General features: G+C 43.5%; 1 protein-coding gene across 1 annotated transcript in view; it reads right to left on the bottom strand.

Moving 5' to 3' along the window:
- The window catches only part of LOC139155886 (protein crumbs homolog 1-like), a 43,762-nt gene extending 26,120 nt beyond the window's left edge, over positions 1-17,642 (bottom strand). Inside the window, exons 1-2 of the mRNA XM_070731233.1 lie at positions 17,591-17,642; positions 3,214-4,161 (exon numbers count right to left, since the gene is read on the bottom strand). Coding sequence (XP_070587334.1) covers positions 3,214-4,161; positions 17,591-17,642 — 1,000 coding nt within the window. The remainder of the gene's footprint in view (positions 1-3,213; positions 4,162-17,590) is intronic.
- Positions 17,643-18,169: the final 527 nt, after the last annotated feature.

The raw sequence follows: 18,169 nt of genomic DNA, 5'->3' as shown, positions 1-18,169 counted from the left end.
GAAGAATATTGTGGCCAGAAATAAAAGACATCTCAAATAGTTTCTAATCATTCACAACAGCTCTATTGGAAGCAAAAACTCCTCTTGGAAGACGGATGGTTTCAATTTTGCTTCATAAAGAAGCAAACATATTTACCAGATGTAGTTCTCTTTTCCAAAGTTGCTTTTCAAACCTTTGGATAAATTACTGCCAAACCTCAAAGCTGTCTACTACAATTATGGCTCCTGCAATGTCATTTTCCAATAGGAACAACTGGAGTGGGGGGATGTAGGTGTGGGCCATGAAGAACAGCATAGAAAATATGGTATTTTTAAAATAAATATAAGATTGCATTTTGAAGAGTATGTTTTCCAAATATAACTATCTAGAAAATTCATTTACCAGACAAAAGCTCCCACAAATCCCTATAATCCAGCACAATTATGCCACATCTACTAGAAGTGGGATATCTGAATTGAAACAAAGATCTATAATGATTTTTTTCATGCACATTCTAGCTTACTACTTTTCCTGCCAATGGTGGATGGGACAACTCCCTTTTTGCAGGAATATTTTAGCTCCACTTTTTGGCATGAATACATTTGACAGCAAATTCTGCAGGCAGCTCAAACCAAGTCAGACATATTTGAGAAGAATGCTCAGTACAGCTGGACATATGTCTGCTTAATATGAATTGCTATACATTCCATTAGGATTTACTCTTGGTAGAGAGGTATACACATGCATGTTATAATTTTCTTATTAAGTCTTGTCTGAGTAGGTGCTTTTATCTATCTATCTATCTATCTATCTATCTATCTATCTATCTATCTCTCATCCATCCATCCATCCATCCATCCATCCATCCATCCATCCATCCATCCATCTATCCTTGACTTTGAGTATGAGAACCATATAAAATTGGTTGGGAATTAGCATGTTATCACTTACTTTGGCTATCATTTGAATTACCAATATATAAGTCCTTTTGAAAAGTTAAGACTAAGGTAATTCTAGCAGAGAAAATGTATTTACATATAGCAGTTTGGAGTTAAAAGCAAAAAAGTACTTTGGACATATAGCACTTGTCTGCAACCAGAGATTGTCCCGCCTGCCTTGGTGCATTCTCTACTCATGAAGATCCAGCAGCATTGGATAATTTTTGACCTGCATCCAACCTTCTCTTTGTGGAGTTATATTGCAACTCCAATATGGTGCTGGAAGGTTATCTGGATCCTTTTCAGTTCATCTTTAGATCTGGGTAAAGTATCAGCAGGGCACCGATTACGCTTATGGGTGACATCTGGTCATCTTATGTGCCAGTTAACTTACCTGGACCAAATGACACTTTCCATGGTCACTCATGCATCAGACAACTCTATATAAAACTATTCTTGAGGACCACTCAGAAGGTAAAACTCATCCAAAATACAGCAGAATGAGAAGCAATTATGGGTTTTCCCATAAATAAATAATCAAGTAATTTAACCAAGGGCATCTTTCTTCAAGATTGTACAGTACTTATGGAGAGTAGTTGCTGAAGAAGACATTGTTGCTTTAATGAGTTGTGGAAAACATCTGATTCATCCAAAATATTTAAATATATGATTGTGAAGTGTCCCTTTGATGGCACTAGCCTGATGTCCCATCAAATGTCCCTTTTATGGGACATTTGTTCCAGCAAAAAAAGCCTATTTCAGATCACATCTGCCGAAGAATTTAAGCTGGCCTGGTCCAAGAGAAGAGATTTTTTTTCCTTGGCCTCCTCTTTCTATACTATTTTCCCCTGAAGGTGAGATCTGCCTCCACACAGACTGAATCATTGTATCAATGAAATGGGCACCATAAAAATTCAATAGAGAAATAAATACATAAAGTTAAAGGTATCCCACAAAGTAATATGTGACAATCACTTCTTAGGAAAGCTTCTTCAATGAGATCATATTTGAACCAAGTATGCATGTACATCTCATGTCTTTGAGAATATCTGAGGTGTTTAGATCCCATATGAATTTTGGGTGGCCTTTCATTAGTTATGCAACAAGTATGACTCAGTATATGTAAAAAAAATCATAAGAGGGTAAAACAGTACCTTTTCATTTTCATTCATTAATGTACATATCACACTGAACTGGCTAATTGCTGGTGAATTCAAGGTAGATATATTGATATGGCTGGTGAATTCAAGGTAGATATATTGATATGGCCAAGATAGATGTAAAAGAGAGAGTATATTACTTTGTATTAATATAACCCATGCCTCTATCCAGTGAAGGGCTGGAAAAAACTTTTACTACCACACTATGGGCATGGCTTATTTTGTGGGTGTGGCTTGCCAGCCCTGTGCCCAGGTGGGAGTGGCTTGACAATCATGTGACTGGGGATGGCTTAAAGGTCATGTGACTGGCTTAAAGGTGGCCAATTTGATGTCAACTCAAAATACAATTTCCCTATCTCTTTACTATTGCTGAACATCCAAAATATACTATTTAATTTTATGTATATATGCCATATATGTACACACAGGCACACAAAAATATACATTATCTACTATATAAATTATATGTATATGTACACACACATACACATGCACAGCTCTTCTAAAATTATACACATTCAGCCTCATTTACTGCTATAGGAAAAACATACACAGAGCCAAGAAAGGGGGGGGGGGAGAAAAAAAATCTACCGGTTCTGTGTACCTGATCGTACCTGTAGGAGCCCATCACTGCCTATATCACTCTGTACAGGCATGGGTTATAGTAATACAAATATGGTGGAAATGCCAGGCTGCCATCCCTCTAACTAAGGCATTTTCAATTGCCATGTTACTCTGCAGTCTTTCTACAGCAGGCTTACAACAGAGGTTTTCAATTGTTCTCAGACTGTGGAAATTGTTAGTTTAAATTAAACACAATTCCCAGGACCCCTAATCAAGAGACAAAGCTCTTGGTAGAAATATTGACTATTTTTAAAAAATTATGATAGGGTTTTTAGTTTTTTTTAAATATTAGATTTGTGCCTGCATAATACTGTTTTTTATCGTATTGTGAGCTGCCCCGAGTCTTCGGAGAGGGGAGGCATACAAATCTAATAAATTATTATTATATTATTATTATTCAAATGAAATTGGGTCCATGGGATCCCTTAGTCGGACCTAGATTGAAAAATCCCAACTGATAATACAATTTCAATTATAAAGAAGTATCCTAGTTTTGAGGTAATGTTCTTACCTGTAGCACAGTTTGGCCCAGCGTAAGGCCGGTAGCAATCACATTGATAGTTCAGCCATAAGTTGTTGCAATGCCCCTTATTTTGACATGGCTGGTACTCACACCAATCTTTTTTAACACAGCCTGATTTGACATTTAAAAATGTGTCAGATGATAAGTTCTCCGGGATAATAATGCTGAAATCCACTTCTACGTCCTGAAGGCAGCCTACAAATGAAGGTGCAGAATGTGTACTGTAGATATTTAGTAGAGAGCCATTGTTTGCTACTGGCAAGCCACCCAAAAATATGTTTCGAAAAGCAATCACTGCCTGCCTGCTATCTACTATAGCAGCAGTCTGACTAAGACATAGTTCTGTGCAAGAGCTCTTGTGTAACTTCAATGTTACTGCTCTGGCTATGGCGACCTCCACTGAATGCCATTCACCATCATTGACATTATAGGCTATATGTAAAAAGGCCTTCAGTTGATTGTTGACTTGCATGGATAAATATAAACAGCCATTCTGTAACTCCAGCTTCACAAATGTGTCTTTGTCCCCTCGGTAAAATATCAAAGTTGCTGGCTGAACAGTCAAAAAACTAAGGTTTATGTTATAAAAATAGTCCTCAGAGGAGGCTGCAATGCTGTTTACCTGAAGATACCCATTTCCCTGAAAAGACAATGTGGTTGAGGTTTCACAGTGTACTCCTGTGTAGCCAGCTGAACATATGCAGTTAAATCTATGTTGGCCATTTCTTAAATGAGGAATACACAATCCCCCATTCTGACATGTATGTTGAACACAGCCAAAGAGGATTTCTGTACAGTTCTGACCACCATAAAAAACTCCATCTTTCTCTCCAGTGAGACAGTGGCAGGTATAACTTCCAAGAGAATTTTCACAGGTCCCTCCATTCTGACAAGGGTTCAAGTGACATTCGTTGATGTCCTCTTCACAGCGAATGCCTGCAAAAAAAAATTATGGAATTGGATTACTTGACATATCCAGTTTCTTGGCATCCAGCTTCTTGACATATATTTGTACACACACACACACAAACAAACACACACGGGTTTTTTGGTCAAATCATCCTGGTATACCCAAATATGGAAGAGAGCATATTGCTTCATTTTTGGCCCCTCAGCCCCTCCAGGGGCCATGTTCAAGGCCATTAATTTTTTATAGTTGACAAACAGAAACATAGAAGATTGACGGCAGAAAAAGACTTCATGGTCCATCTAGTCTGCCCTGTATTTTATCTTAGGATGGATATATGTTTATCCCAAGCATGTTTAAATTCAGTTACTGTGGATTTACCAACCACGTCTGCTGGAAGTTTGTTCCAAGCATCTACTACTCTTTCAGTAAAATAATATTTTCTCATGTTGGTTCCAATCTTTTCCCCAACTAACCTCAGCTTGTGTTCACTTTCCTATTAAAAACACTTTCCTCCTGAACCTTATTTAACCCATTAACATATTTAAATGTTTTGATCATGCCCCCCCCTTTCCCGTCTGTCCTCCAGACTATACAGATTGAGTTCATGAAGTCTTCCCTGATAAATTTTATGCTTAAAACCTTCCACCATTTTTGTATCCCATCTTTGGACCCGTTCAAATATATCATGTATAGTTCAATTATATCATATACATTCACATATATCAATAATTTCATTATCTGTGTATGATGAAAATGATACTTGAGGTCAAAATGTTAAAAGAAAAGAAACCTACACATTCATCTGGAACATAGTGATTTATCCTCAGCTGGAGCTTTAATAAGAAAAGAAGAATGATCTCTCAGCTCTGCTTCTGCTTGCTGCTAACCCTTGGCTTTGTCTGAAGTCATTAATACCAGTGTCTAGGAAACTGCAGAAATATAGAACAATTGCCTTTTGATTTTGAGCTCTTCTTTGATAATGGAATAGCTACATCCTCAGATCAGGAAGGCAGGAAAGGAGTAATGAAGGCTTTATCTCAACTAGCGTAATTATTGGTTCCCATGCTCTTCCAGCTTTGTTAAGCTTTTGATCCTTTTCATATAACACTTAGTCATAATCCAGGTGTTTATGACTTCAGGCCCAACTGCAATATATACAAAAGGATAGAAGGGACTAAGGACTAAAGATAGAAGGGGCTAAAGACCGAGGGGAAAAGGTGGAGGCCATTGCAGAGACATCCAGTCTATTTAAATGAAAACAAAAAGCATGTTGGCCTGTCCAGATTGCATTAATATTGAGGAGGAGGATTCTGCTAGATCATCCTAGCAAGAGTCCATTCTGCTCAGAAATTGTTTAGTAATCTTACACGGTGGGTGGGTGGATCCAACTGTAAGGGAAGAGTCCGAATCTGTAATTACTGGCTCAGATGGAATGAAAAAGAGATGCCATGGTTTTGTTTAGCATCTGTACAGGATACAGTACAGAGGCAGGATCTCCCATCCAACAGTTATGACTTCTTAAAAGCATGGTGACATCTTGAGTTTTTTAAGATACAATGAGAATAAAAAAAAGACATCTCTCACATTTCCATTCTAGGGATGCTCTCCGTGGCAGCCAGCTGCTGTTTTCAAATATTGTTATCCACAGTAGGGGGAGCTAGTCTTCAAAGGTGGGTGGATCTTGTCCGCAGCCAATCAGGACTGAGTCTGCCAGCATATAAATAGTGCCCCTCATCTTATATTACCCCTCCTTCTGACTCAATCCGAGTCCAGGATGCATGCTTTTACTTCCAGCAATTCATTCAAGTGTCATTTGCAACACTTTGTAATTAACTGTTCCTCGGCCAGCACTAAATCTATTCTTCTTAATCCCACCCTAGAGTTAATGAGTTTAACACATGAATTACCAATATTTCTGTCCAGTATGCTGACTCTTGCTTACTTTCCTTTCAATATATTAGACATTTACAGTTAAAATCACTCATTTTCTGGTATCTTCTTTTTCTGCAGATGCTGAGATTAGTGTTCTATCTTTTCTTGTAGGATAGACTAAATTAATTCTTGCCACAAATGACTCTCTGTCCCCTGTAGTTAGCCATGGATGTGCTAAACAAGTACTTCACCACCCAGGCACTTGCGTAAATGGCAAGTTGACAGTCATATATTACAATGAGATACTTGATGTCAATCCAAAACAAGCCATTCAGAGTGACATACAAATAAGGAGTTCGGTTCACCTGGTCATGTCTATGTTGGGGTTTAATGCTCCCCACCTGCTCACATTCTGTAAAATTATCTTAAGATTCATATAAGTTAGTGGGCATCTCTGCCTAGTAAGGCCAATTCATTCAAGGACAGTTTTATCCATTTTCTTGCATCTGGCCCAGAAGAAGCTGCATGAAAGAGCCAATAAGTGTCTCTGTGCTAGGGAGGAAACATTATTTATCCATTTTACATTCGTTTCTCTGGGTGCAAATGACTTCCTTGAGTCGCAAGACAGCAATGAATGAAGCTGCATATTTGGTGTGTTGGAAAATATGTCTGAGAGGAAACAGTTCCAAACACTCATTTGTGAAGTCAGTACATTTCCTTTCCACCTTTTAAATTAAGTGACACGCTTCTCAATTATGAGAAGCAATCAAACGTGCCAATGCAGTAAAACACATTTGCTAAGACAGAGTTAATATATGAAGTATCCGTAAGGTTTCTTTGTTTCTTTTAAATGTAAAATAATGCTTTAAAAACGTTTTGAACAAAACAAAAACCCTGTACCATCCATTAACACAATAAGCATTTCAATGCCTCTAAGGCAAATGAAGAAAATGTAAGAATTTTTGTATTGACTTTTTATGAGTCACACTTGGGTCTTTCAACATTTGTATGGCGTAGAATGAAGGAACACTTATAGCAGTGATGGTGAACCTTTTTTTCCTTGGGTGCCGAAAGAGTGTGCGCATGCACTACCACACCTGTGCAAGTGCTAACCCTATAATTCTCCCATGCCTCCTGGAAGGAGAGTCCAGCATGGGTTTAGCTCAAGTCTTATTGGTAGGACTGAGTTTTAAATTAACATAAATACATAATAATTAGGTACCGCCCCCTTGCTGCCCCAAGTATCCAGTTTTAAAAAACTCAGTCGAGGTTAAGGACATGAGTTTTTTCTCTCCCTTTAGGTTGAGTATGTAATGTATTTTAATGTATATTAAATGTATGTGAACCTTGTAATTTTTTTCCCTTTTTCTCCTTTACTAGGTTCCTGTTCTCTGATGGGGTCTCTGCCCTCCGCGGGCACCATCCCCACCTTTTCTCCTTTTGGGGCCTCTTCTCTCAGCGGGTACTGCCCACCGAGGAGCAACGGGGCTATAATTATGATTATAATTATGATTATTACTGATCTGGTGGTCTAATGAGCCCATATCACCCCAGATGGGGGGGGTCCGCCCCTCCCCATTGTCAGGGGCGGCGAGAGACAGAGAAAGCCGAAAAAAAGCCGCGGCGGCCATTAGGAGCCGCCGAACAGCTGTTCAAGCGCTCGCAATAGCGAGCGGCAAGCGGAGGCTTCTGAATCGCCGAGCAGAGTTGGATGGCGGCGGCAGCGATTTTTCCGGCTTGCCAGGGGTGCGCTCGCCCTATGAGGTGCTACCTCCTCACGCCGCCATGTTATTGTTGCTGGCACCAAGCCAAGAGCGCGAACGGCATTGCTTGTTTTGCCGTTTTAATTAGGCGCGAACTGGGCAGCTGGCCAGGTTATCTGTTCTGTGAAGTCTGCCCAGTGACAGCCGAGGGGGTCACGTGACCGGCTGACAGCCTACGAGAAAGCTGCTTTTTCACTGTCAGCTTTGCCTGCTTGCCATCATTTGTGTATCAGAGCCTTCTATTTCTGAACAAACGACTGTGGCTGTGCACTGTTTGTGGCTTGGATTGTGAGTACGCTGCCCCATATCAAAATAAATATGGCTGATCAACTTGTCACTGGGGAGGAGCAGGCCCAGGCAGTCAAAACTCCTGTCAAGGGGAAGGATAAGGCCAGCAAGCCTAGAAATAAGTCTTCTCAATCCAGCTCCTCTCTTCGTGAGGCTGAACGCAAGATCAAGGCCCTAGAGCAGCGTTTAGAGGCAGCCTTGTCCCCCCCCCCCTATCGTAGGAGGACTGGCTATAGGCCCTTTCCAGCCTCTTCCTCCATCTGCTCTTTCACCTGCTGCTTCCATGGGGCTCCAGGGCACCGCTACCGAGAGAGACTGGTCCCCTGACAGGCAGATCCCTCCATTGCCATCAACTGCTGCAAGGCCCGAGAGGCCTTCTTCTTCTCATAGCCAGGCACTGCCTCAGGTGGGGTTACAGACACCACATTATGTTCCCTCATCTACCTTCACTCCAACGGCAGCGGGCCTTAGAGACCATACCGATGCTTGGCAGGCCTTTGCTCCTACCTTACAGGACATCGTGGCCAATGCATATACGCAGGGCATAGCTGCAGCAACCCAACGAGCCAATGCATCTCAGCCTACCCAACCCAGGGATATCTGGTCAGCACCACCGCCCCCTACTGGGTTGGGTTCTATGTCAATTGACCCTTCCAATTTTGAGGACGACAGTGACCACGGAAATGGCCTGTCGGATGACGAATTCACCGTTCCGGAGCAGCCAGCAGTGGCCGGACTCTTTAAACCCTCCTTATTTAGGGTTTTATTGCACAAGGCAAAGCAAGCCTTAGATGTGCCAGGAGCCACACCACTAGTGGAACCAACAGATGGACCACGTACTTCGGCGGCTTTATGTAAGGAGCCCGCCAAGGAATCGGACACGGTTCCTGCACTGGAAATATTCCTCGAGAATGTTAAGCGCCCGTGGCAGCATCCGGCGGCAGCGCAAGGGCCTTCCAACCTGGAACGCAGGTTTTATACTTTTGATGACAGCATGGAGAACCTGCTACAGTTTCCCCCTGTGGACAAGCCAGTGGCCACATTGGTCTCCCGCGCTGTCATACCTTCAGAGACGTCTGACAATTTAAAACCGGATGAAAGGAGGGCGGAGACACTTCTCAAGAAGACCCACCAGATGGCCGCTTGGGCTCTTCGAGCAGCATCCACCGCCTCGTTCTTCAGTCGTGCATCCATCATGTGGATCCAGGAGGTTCAGGCGAGGCTGGGTCCTGACGAGACTCGCTTGCGACAGGACTTGAATAAGCTCCTTGCGATGGCGGAATTCTCCACCGATGCCACCCTGCATGCCGCCAAATTTGCCTCCAGGGCTATGGCTTCCACCATTTCGTCAAGGCGTCTACTTTGGCTAAGAAACTGGCAGGTGGATGCCAAGTCGAAGTGGGCTTTGTCTTCAGCCCCCTTTGAGGGCACAAAATTGTTTGGAGAGGCCCTGGATCCTGTCCTGGTGGAGGATAAGGATAAGAGGAAGGTCCTCCCAAGGTCCTTTCGACGCCAGGACCGAAGGACTGGTCCGTACCCCCGTAGGCAGTCCTTTCGGTGGGACTCGTGGTCCGCCACTTCACAGCAGGCCAGGCCTTATTCCCAAGGGGCCTTCACCACATCCTACAGGAATGACAGGCCGTATTCCCAGGAACGGGGCAGAGGCTTTTCCCAAACCAGACGACCATTCCGGGGATACCAGCAACGGAACGCTAGACGTTCCAAGTGACTGCCTGGACGGCATTCCTTTGGGGGGCAAGCTACAAAGATTCAGCGAGAGATGGCGAGCTACCACTTCAGACCCCTGGGTCCTAGCCACTATTTCAGGAGGGCTAAAGCTCGAATTTATGTACAACCCTCCGCACCATTTTACCACATGCCCCGTACCCAGGGATTCCGAAAGGAGGTCTCTCTTGGATCAAGAAATTCTCCACCTTTTACAGATCCATGCGATCGAACCCGTTCAGGACGGTTCCAAAGGAACGGGGTTCTATTCGAAGGTGTTCCTTGTACCCAAGGCCTCCGGGGGTTGCAGGCTCATCTTGAACCTCAAACGTTTGAACCAGTATGTTCTCTATCGACGGTTCAAGATGGCCTCCCTCCGCTCCATCCTGACCTCTGTTCGGGCAGGGGACCTTCTTACTTCAGTGGATTTAAAGGAGGCCTACCTGCATGTTCCCATACACCCGACCCATCGACAGTTTCTCTGATTCTGTCTACACAACGTCCATTACCAGTACAGGGCAATGCCCTTTGGCCTGTCATCGGCCCCACGTACTTTTACAAAGATACTGGAAGCATTGCTGGCCGATCTACGGTCCCGGCCAATCCGAATTTTGGCATATTTGGACGACATCCTACTTCTGTCTCCAACCCGCCAGAGGGTGCACGAGGACTTGCAAGCCACGATACTTTGTCTGCAACATCACGGATTTACCATCAATATGCCAAAGAGCCATTTGATTCCGGCCACCAGACTCATTCATCTGGGTGCGGTGATAGACACGGCTTCTCAGGAAGTATATCTGTCCCCAGAGCAACAACAGCGCATTTGCTCTCTGGTGAATGGCCTTCAACAAGAACGGAGGGTCCCATTGTCCTTTCTGTCGAAGGTGCTGGGGACCCTGGTCTCCTGCGTGGACATTGTCCCTTGGGCCCGCTACCATTATCGACTGCTTCAGTGGACTTTGCTCCCATTCCAGCGTCGGAGATTAAGCCATACACACCGTCTAACCTTTGTGGGACGCGAGTTGCAACTTTCCCTGAGATGGTGGAGATCTCCAGCGCTGCGGCAGGGCACTCCCTTCGGACCATACCGTCATACTATCCTCACCACGGATGCCAGTCTGTTGGGATGGGGTGCCCACGTCCACTCCCAAGTGGCTCAGGGATTCTGGAGCCCCCAGGAACTACGCCCAATCAATATCAATTTCTTGGAACTGAGAGCGGTCCGCTTGGCCTTGCTGGCCTTTGCCACCTTGCTGGAAGGTCAGCACGTCCTCGTGCGCACGGACAACGTAGCGACCAGGGCACATTTAAATCACCAAGGTGGAACGCGCTCTCTCAGGCTGATGGAAGAGACGGTCCTTCTCTTCGATTGGGCGGAGATTCATCTCTCCTCTCTGCATGCAGAACACATTGCGGGGGAGGACAACAAACAGGCGGATTGGCTCAGTCGCCAGGAACTGGACCCAACGGAGTGGAGACTCGATCCGGGTCTATTTCAAGAAGTCTCGCGTCGGTTCGGAGTACCGGTGGTGGACTTATTCGCCACCCCCCAGAATACCCAACTCCCGAGGTTTTACTCCCGTTTTCCATCTCCAGGAGCCGAAGGAACCAATGCACTACATCTACAGTGGCCAAAGGCTCTGCTCTACGCCTTTCCTCCCATTCCGCTTATTCCATCGGTGATAAGGAAGATCCTGATGGAGAAGGCGGAGGTGCTCTTGCTAGCGCCTCATTGGCCTCGGAGACCTTGGTTTGCGGACCTCAGAGAACTGTCCATCTCCCCACCGTGGACGATACCGGACGACCAAATATCCCTCAGCCAGGGGTTTGTGTACCACCCGGAACCACAATGGTTCCACCTAACCGCTTGGCATTTGAAGGGGACAGGTTGAGGAGCTGCCTCCTTCCCGAGAATGTCATCGCAACTATTCAAGCGGCTCGTCGTCCTTCCACAGTCCGAATATATCAGGCAACATGGGCAGCCTTCCACTCCTTCTGCAATGCTAGGAACCTTCGACCAGAGGATTCCTCAGTCATCCTTGTCTTGGAATTCTTGCAGAAGGGCTTGGAGAAAGGTCTGGCGCCAAACACGCTAAAACGCCAGGTCGCAGCGCTTGCCACTATTATAAAGCGGGACGATGGGGGTCCCTTAACTTGTCACCCTTGGATTAAGGATTTTCTCAGGGGGGCTACAAACACGCACCCCCTCCTGTTCGTCGGTTTCCCACATGGGACTTAACTTTGGTCCTTCAGGCCCTCACGGGGCCACCCTTTGAACCGTTAAGGACTGTTTCATTGCGGTACCTCTCATTCAAGACGGCCTTCTTGGTGGCAGTCACCTCGGCAAGGCGGGTGTCCGAACTGTCCGCGCTGTCTGTACGATCAGACTTGTGTCATTTTTATCCGGACAGAGTTTGTTTGCGCTTGGAACCCACCTTTCTTCCAAAGATCAACTCCCACTTTCACAGATCTCTGGAGTTGGTGTTACCGGATTTCTGTACTCGTGGTAACCACCCCTTAGAACTTAAGTGGCACAAGATAGACGTACGCAGAGCGTTGAAACTATACATCCGGCGTACCAGCAATTTACGCAAGACTGAGGCTCTGTTTGTGTCATTTAGTTCTAGTAAGCTGGGCCTCAAGGTGTCTTCCAATACTATTAGCCAGTGGGTGAGACTGTGCATAGTTGAGGCGTACAAGGCGAGTTCAAGGACTCCGCCGAGTGGGATACAGGCTCATTCGACAAGGAGTGCGGCTTCCTCGGCGGCCTGGGCGTCGCAAGCACCCCTTGAAGATATCTGCAGGGCCGCGGCGTGGAGTTCACCCACAACCTTTATTCGACACTACAAGTTAGATACATTCGCTTCGGCTGAAGCTGCCTTTGGCAGGCGTGTTCTCCAGAAGGTGTGCGGGGAGGTACCACCCATGGTTCACAATCTCCCTCCCTGAAACTTTGAACCTTGGGTATATCCCATGCTGGACTCTCCTTCCAGGAGGCATGGGAGAAGAACCGTTGTACCTACCTGAACGGTCTTCTCGATGCCCTGGAAGGAGAGTCCATACCCTCCCGAAGAACCATGGGAGTTTGTTTGGTTGATATTAATGTTTCATTATGTTGTTAATAAAGTTGATTATTCTTACATCTTTTCGTTTTTTAAAACTGGATACTTGGGGCAGCAAGGGGGCGGTACCTAATTATTATGTATTTATGTTAATTTAAAACTCAGTCCTACCAATAAGACTTGAGCTAAACCCATGCTGGACTCTCCTTCCAGGGCATCGAGAAGACCGTTCAGGTAGGTACAACGGTTCTTCAATGCCTGGGGAGTGTGAAAACAGCTTCCCCCATCCCCTGGAGGCACTCTGGAGGCTGGAAATGGCCTGTTTCCCAACTTCTGGTGGGCCTAGTAGGCTCGTGTTTCACCCTCCCCAGGCCCTAAAGGCTTCTCTAGAGCTGGGGGATGGTAAAAACATCCTCCCCTATTCCCCCGGAGGCTCTCTGGAAGCCAAAAACATCCTCCCAGAGCCTCTGTGCAAGCCAAAAATCAGCTGGCCAGTACACACATGCATGTTGGAGCTGAGCTAAGGTAACTGCTCACGTTCCAGCAGATATGGCTCACCATCACTGACTTATAGGAACTCATCCCTCTTAATACTGCTTGATACACCCTGGTATACTCCCTCTATAGAATAATGCTTTATAGGTAGTTCTTGATTTATGACCACAAATGAAAACAGAACTTTCATTGCTAAGCAAGATGGTTAAGTCATAGTCATTATTAAGGAAAACGCTGCAGTTGTTTAGTAAATCATAAAGCCATTAAGTGAACTCAGCTTCCCCTATTGACTTTACTGGAAATCTGCTTGAAAGGATGTCAATAGGAATCACATGACCCTGGCATGCTGCAACCATTACAAATGTAAACTGGCTGCCAAACATCTGAATTTTGATCACGTAACGGTGGGGATGTGCAATTGTTAAAAATTGATCTATAATATAAAATACCAAAAATACAGAAGGCAATAGTAGGAAAGTAAGTGAGAGAGGAGGGAAGGGAAGATAAAAGTGTAGGGAAAGGGGAAAAGAAAAAAAGTAAAGGCATTGACTTCTAACTCCCTTTGGTGCAGTAGAATAAGATAATAACATCAAACCTCAATTGCCCATCAGAACAACTAGACAGAAGAACAGTTTTTTCCCTGAATGCCATCACTCTGCTAAAAAATAATTCCCTCAACACTGTCAAACTATTTACTAAGTCTGCACTACTATTAATCTTCCCATCTTTCCCATCATCCATCTCCTCCCACTTATGACTATATGACTGTACTTATATCCTCATGATTTATATTGTTTGTTTCCTAATATGATTTGATTGCTTATTTGTATCCTAAGACTATCATTAAGTGCTATACCTTATAATCCTTGATGAATTTATCTCTTCTTTTATGTACACTGAGAGCGTAGACACTGATGACAAATTCCTTGTGTGTCCAATCACACTTGACCAATAAAGAATTCTGTCCTGTCCTGTCCTATCGCTGAACTTTTTACTTTTACATAATGTAGTTTTTTCTGTAAAAACAAACCTATTTAATCAGTAAAACCCCAAATCAAAGTTGGGAATGTACAATGTTTTAAAGTCACTTTTTTTCAGTGCTGCTGTAACTTCAAAAGGTCATTAAATGGATGGTTGTAAGTCAAGGACTACTTGCATGCCTTTGCTTTTGAATGCTAAGGAAAGGTTGCAATTCAGTGGCAGACTGCATAATTAATATACAGATGTTCCCAAGTTTCAGCTCAAACATTTTCAAGTATCAAACATCTGTCTGAAACCTGGAGAGCTGCTTGAGGTCACTATATAAATAATGAGCTCCGATGGTCTAACTTGGTATGAAGCTGCTCAGATTCCAGTTCAGATCTATCTGCTCAAGACCAAAACAATGACATTCTAAAATAAACATGTTTATAATATACCAGATCAGGGCTTAGAAACTAAGCAAAATTAGGCATGGCTTGAATTTGGCTGGAGAATCATCAGATACCTAGAAAGCATCTGAAAGTGGTAGTGAGTATTCCTATTGTTTCCTAAGAAATGACATGGATATCACTGTGTGTCACCAAGAGAATGATATTTTTTCAGTATTTTATGCATGCATACAGACACATACAGACATGATGAGGGACAGGTCTATGAGTATTTGCAAATTAAATGAATAAGCATTTAAAACTCAACAGGGCTCACAATAGCTGTGAACTTCCCAAATTTACAGAATTTTGAGTCACTGAGATAAGAAAATCATTAATAGTTACAAAAGCATCTACGTTTTTCATATAAAATGCCAAAATGCTGTTCTTTTAAAAAAAAATGCAGGGGACCATGCAATTGAACAGTTATATTAAAAACGTAGAATATTTCCAGTCTATTTTATATATAACTCTGGTTAATATTCTGCTGGAAAATAGGGTACTACAAGAACCAGATATTTGGCAATTTAATATACAGTCTAGAGCAGTGATGGTGAACCTATGGCACGGGTGCCACAGGTGGCACACGGAATCATATTTGCTGGCACATGAGCCGTTGCCCTAGCTCAGTTCCAGCGTGCATGTGTGTGCCGGCTAGCTAATTTTTGGCTTGCACAGAGGATCTGGGAGGGCATTTTTGGCTTCCAGAGAGCCTCCAGGGGGATGAAGGAGGGCGTCCTTACCCTCCCCCATCTCCAGGGAAGCCTTTGGAGTCTGGGGAGGCCAAACATAAGCCTACTGGGCCCACCAGAAGTTGGGAAACAGGCCATTTCCGACCTCCAGAGAGCCTCTGGGGGAGGGGGGAGAAGCTGTTTTCACCCTCCCCAGGCATTGAATTATGGATGTGGACACTTATGCAGGCATGATACCGTGCACACACGCTCTTTCAGCAACCAAGGAAAAAAAGGTTCGCCATCATTGGTCTAGAGCAACTTAGAAATAAAACATCGAGGTATAGTTGAAGGAGGAAAAAAACTTAAGACAGGGCAGGACAGAAAATGGGGCTCTATTGTTACAACATAACTCTCTTCTTACTATAATCTTCTCTCTGTCTAATCATTGGAACAAATCAAAATAGACATTACTGTTTTTTCCCCCAAGGTTTTTCCCAATCTTCAGCCAGGCAAAAGAGGAGATGGCGGAGGTTCTCAGGCATCCTTAGTCGCCATGTCTTTTGCCTGGCCGAAGATTGCCGGAAGCGCCTGTGGCTGCCTTGCACGGAGCTTGAAGACAGCACTTGGGGCTCCGTTCTCCCCACCCCGAGAGAAGAGCACTGGTTCTAAATGGAGAGAAAAGCGCTTTTGGAGCGTAGGATGAAATGGGGGACGCAGAGCGAGGGAGGGGAGATGGGGCTCCCAGACAAAGAATCAGTCATGTAGGAGGCTTGGAAACTAGTGCAGACGCTGCTTGTCTTCTCCCTGACACCGAAGTGGACAGAAGGAGGCTGGTATGCATGGCCAGCGACGGGATGGCCGCAGCGGTTGGCGAAGGGTGCTCTAAACAAAGCTGCCTCAGCCAGAGAGAGGCAGCCCCTGCCCAGCCCCTGCCACAGCTGCTCACCCGAGCCACTTTTCTGTCTACTGCGAGTGCTCCTCGGGCAATGCCTGCTGATCTCCCGCAGGGAGGGAAGCGGCCAAGGGCTGCTGGGCAGCCTCGGGGACAGCCGCCAAAGCATGGGAAGGCTGCCGTCACCACTGCCACTGCCAACCGCTGCCCAACTCCCCCGCACATGCAGCATTTGATGTATAAGACGCATCCAGTTTTTGAGGCACTTTTTTAAAAATAAAAAGGTGCGTCTTATACACCAAAAAATATGGTAATTACCACCGAGACACCTTATTGGTCTGGAAACCTGAAAAATACATGATGAGTTAATTTTTACTTCTTTTTGTTGTCTGTATTGTATTAATTTGTTAAATAACATATTTCTACGTATTAAGGAAAATAGTGGCAATGATTTACTAGAAAGGGACATAGAAAATATATTACTAATTAACAGAAAGTGTGTATAACATTTTTAGTTCATTTATTTAATTTTAAGTCTGCAAGCTAATGTTTAACTGGAAAAAACAAATCTTCTTTAGGTTTTCGTTGATATCTTTTTGTATATGTGGATAATAATTCTTATTGCTTTACTGGCAGAAGAGGCCACTGTCATTATGTTAAAAGGATTAAGAAAGATTTATGGAATCACTGAATGTAATATAATCAAACTGAGAGACTTATAAATTAGTTCCATAGAAAGATTTCTATGAAAAGTTATTGCAAGTTATTACAAATTACATTTTCAAGACATTCATTGTTTTCAGCCATTATAGCCATCTGCTAATCCCAATATCCTGCATGTTCTTACATAGAAAAACAACCAATCTATCTGTGTATAAAATTTCTGATTTAATGTAATTAAGAGAGTATTTCATTCCTTCTCTAGCATTCTGTAGTTCTTATATTCCATACTAGTGTTCCCCCCCCCCCCAAAATGATTTGAATCATAATCTATGTTTATTCTACTTACAAATAATATTTTCTTTTGGTAATTCAATTAGATGCTTAATTTCATGATATCTTAGCTAGCACATGTACATTCCACATAACTGGTTTCTTCACCAGTTCACTTGCATACTAATTGTTAGCTTTCAGAAAAAATAAATATTAGCATTATTTCTCCATAGTTTTTCAAAATATATTATGTTATATTAGAAGCAAACAGATTTTCAAATTGTAAGTTTCAGATAACACTGAATTAAAATCGACTTAGGATAAAAAGGGGGGAAATACCTGTGATCATTGCCATTAAAAGACCCCAAGTCTGTATTCTAGCTCCAATCATTTCCCTCCAAAGTAGACGTGATTCCTCTATTAGCAATTTCCATGGGACCTGCATTTATCCATTTCAAAATGAGAACTTGGAGGGTCTATTAATATGCTTGTTTTGCCAGTGCAGATTGACAATGCAGCCGGATAAATAAGCTTAACATAAATCTCATTATGGTGCTTACGCAATGACTGTGTGTTATATGATTGGGTGTGATTCCAAGTATACCTGGATGTTAATTTTGGGCAATTTAGTAATCATGTACTTTTCCGACAGGTGTGTCCATAGCTAAAACATATAATGATTTTTCCAATGTATTGTCAAGGCACTCCATCACTGGTCAAATATAATACTACTATGTGCTGAAGCTACCTGACTATGCAAAATGAAAGTGAAAGAAGACATTTGAGGACTACTGACCTGGAAAATACTGGCATGTTGTACAGGATAGCTACCACATAGGCTTTTGTTTAGAAGTTAATAAGAGAGATCTTTTCTGAGTACTTTCTCAAGTTGAGTAACTGCAGTGGATCTCATGTCAA

This window comes from Erythrolamprus reginae, unplaced genomic scaffold (assembly GCF_031021105.1).
Source record: "Erythrolamprus reginae isolate rEryReg1 unplaced genomic scaffold, rEryReg1.hap1 H_8, whole genome shotgun sequence".
NCBI classification, from domain to species: Eukaryota; Metazoa; Chordata; class Lepidosauria; order Squamata; family Dipsadidae; genus Erythrolamprus; species Erythrolamprus reginae.
This window is presented reverse-complemented; position numbering and strand designations above follow the sequence as displayed.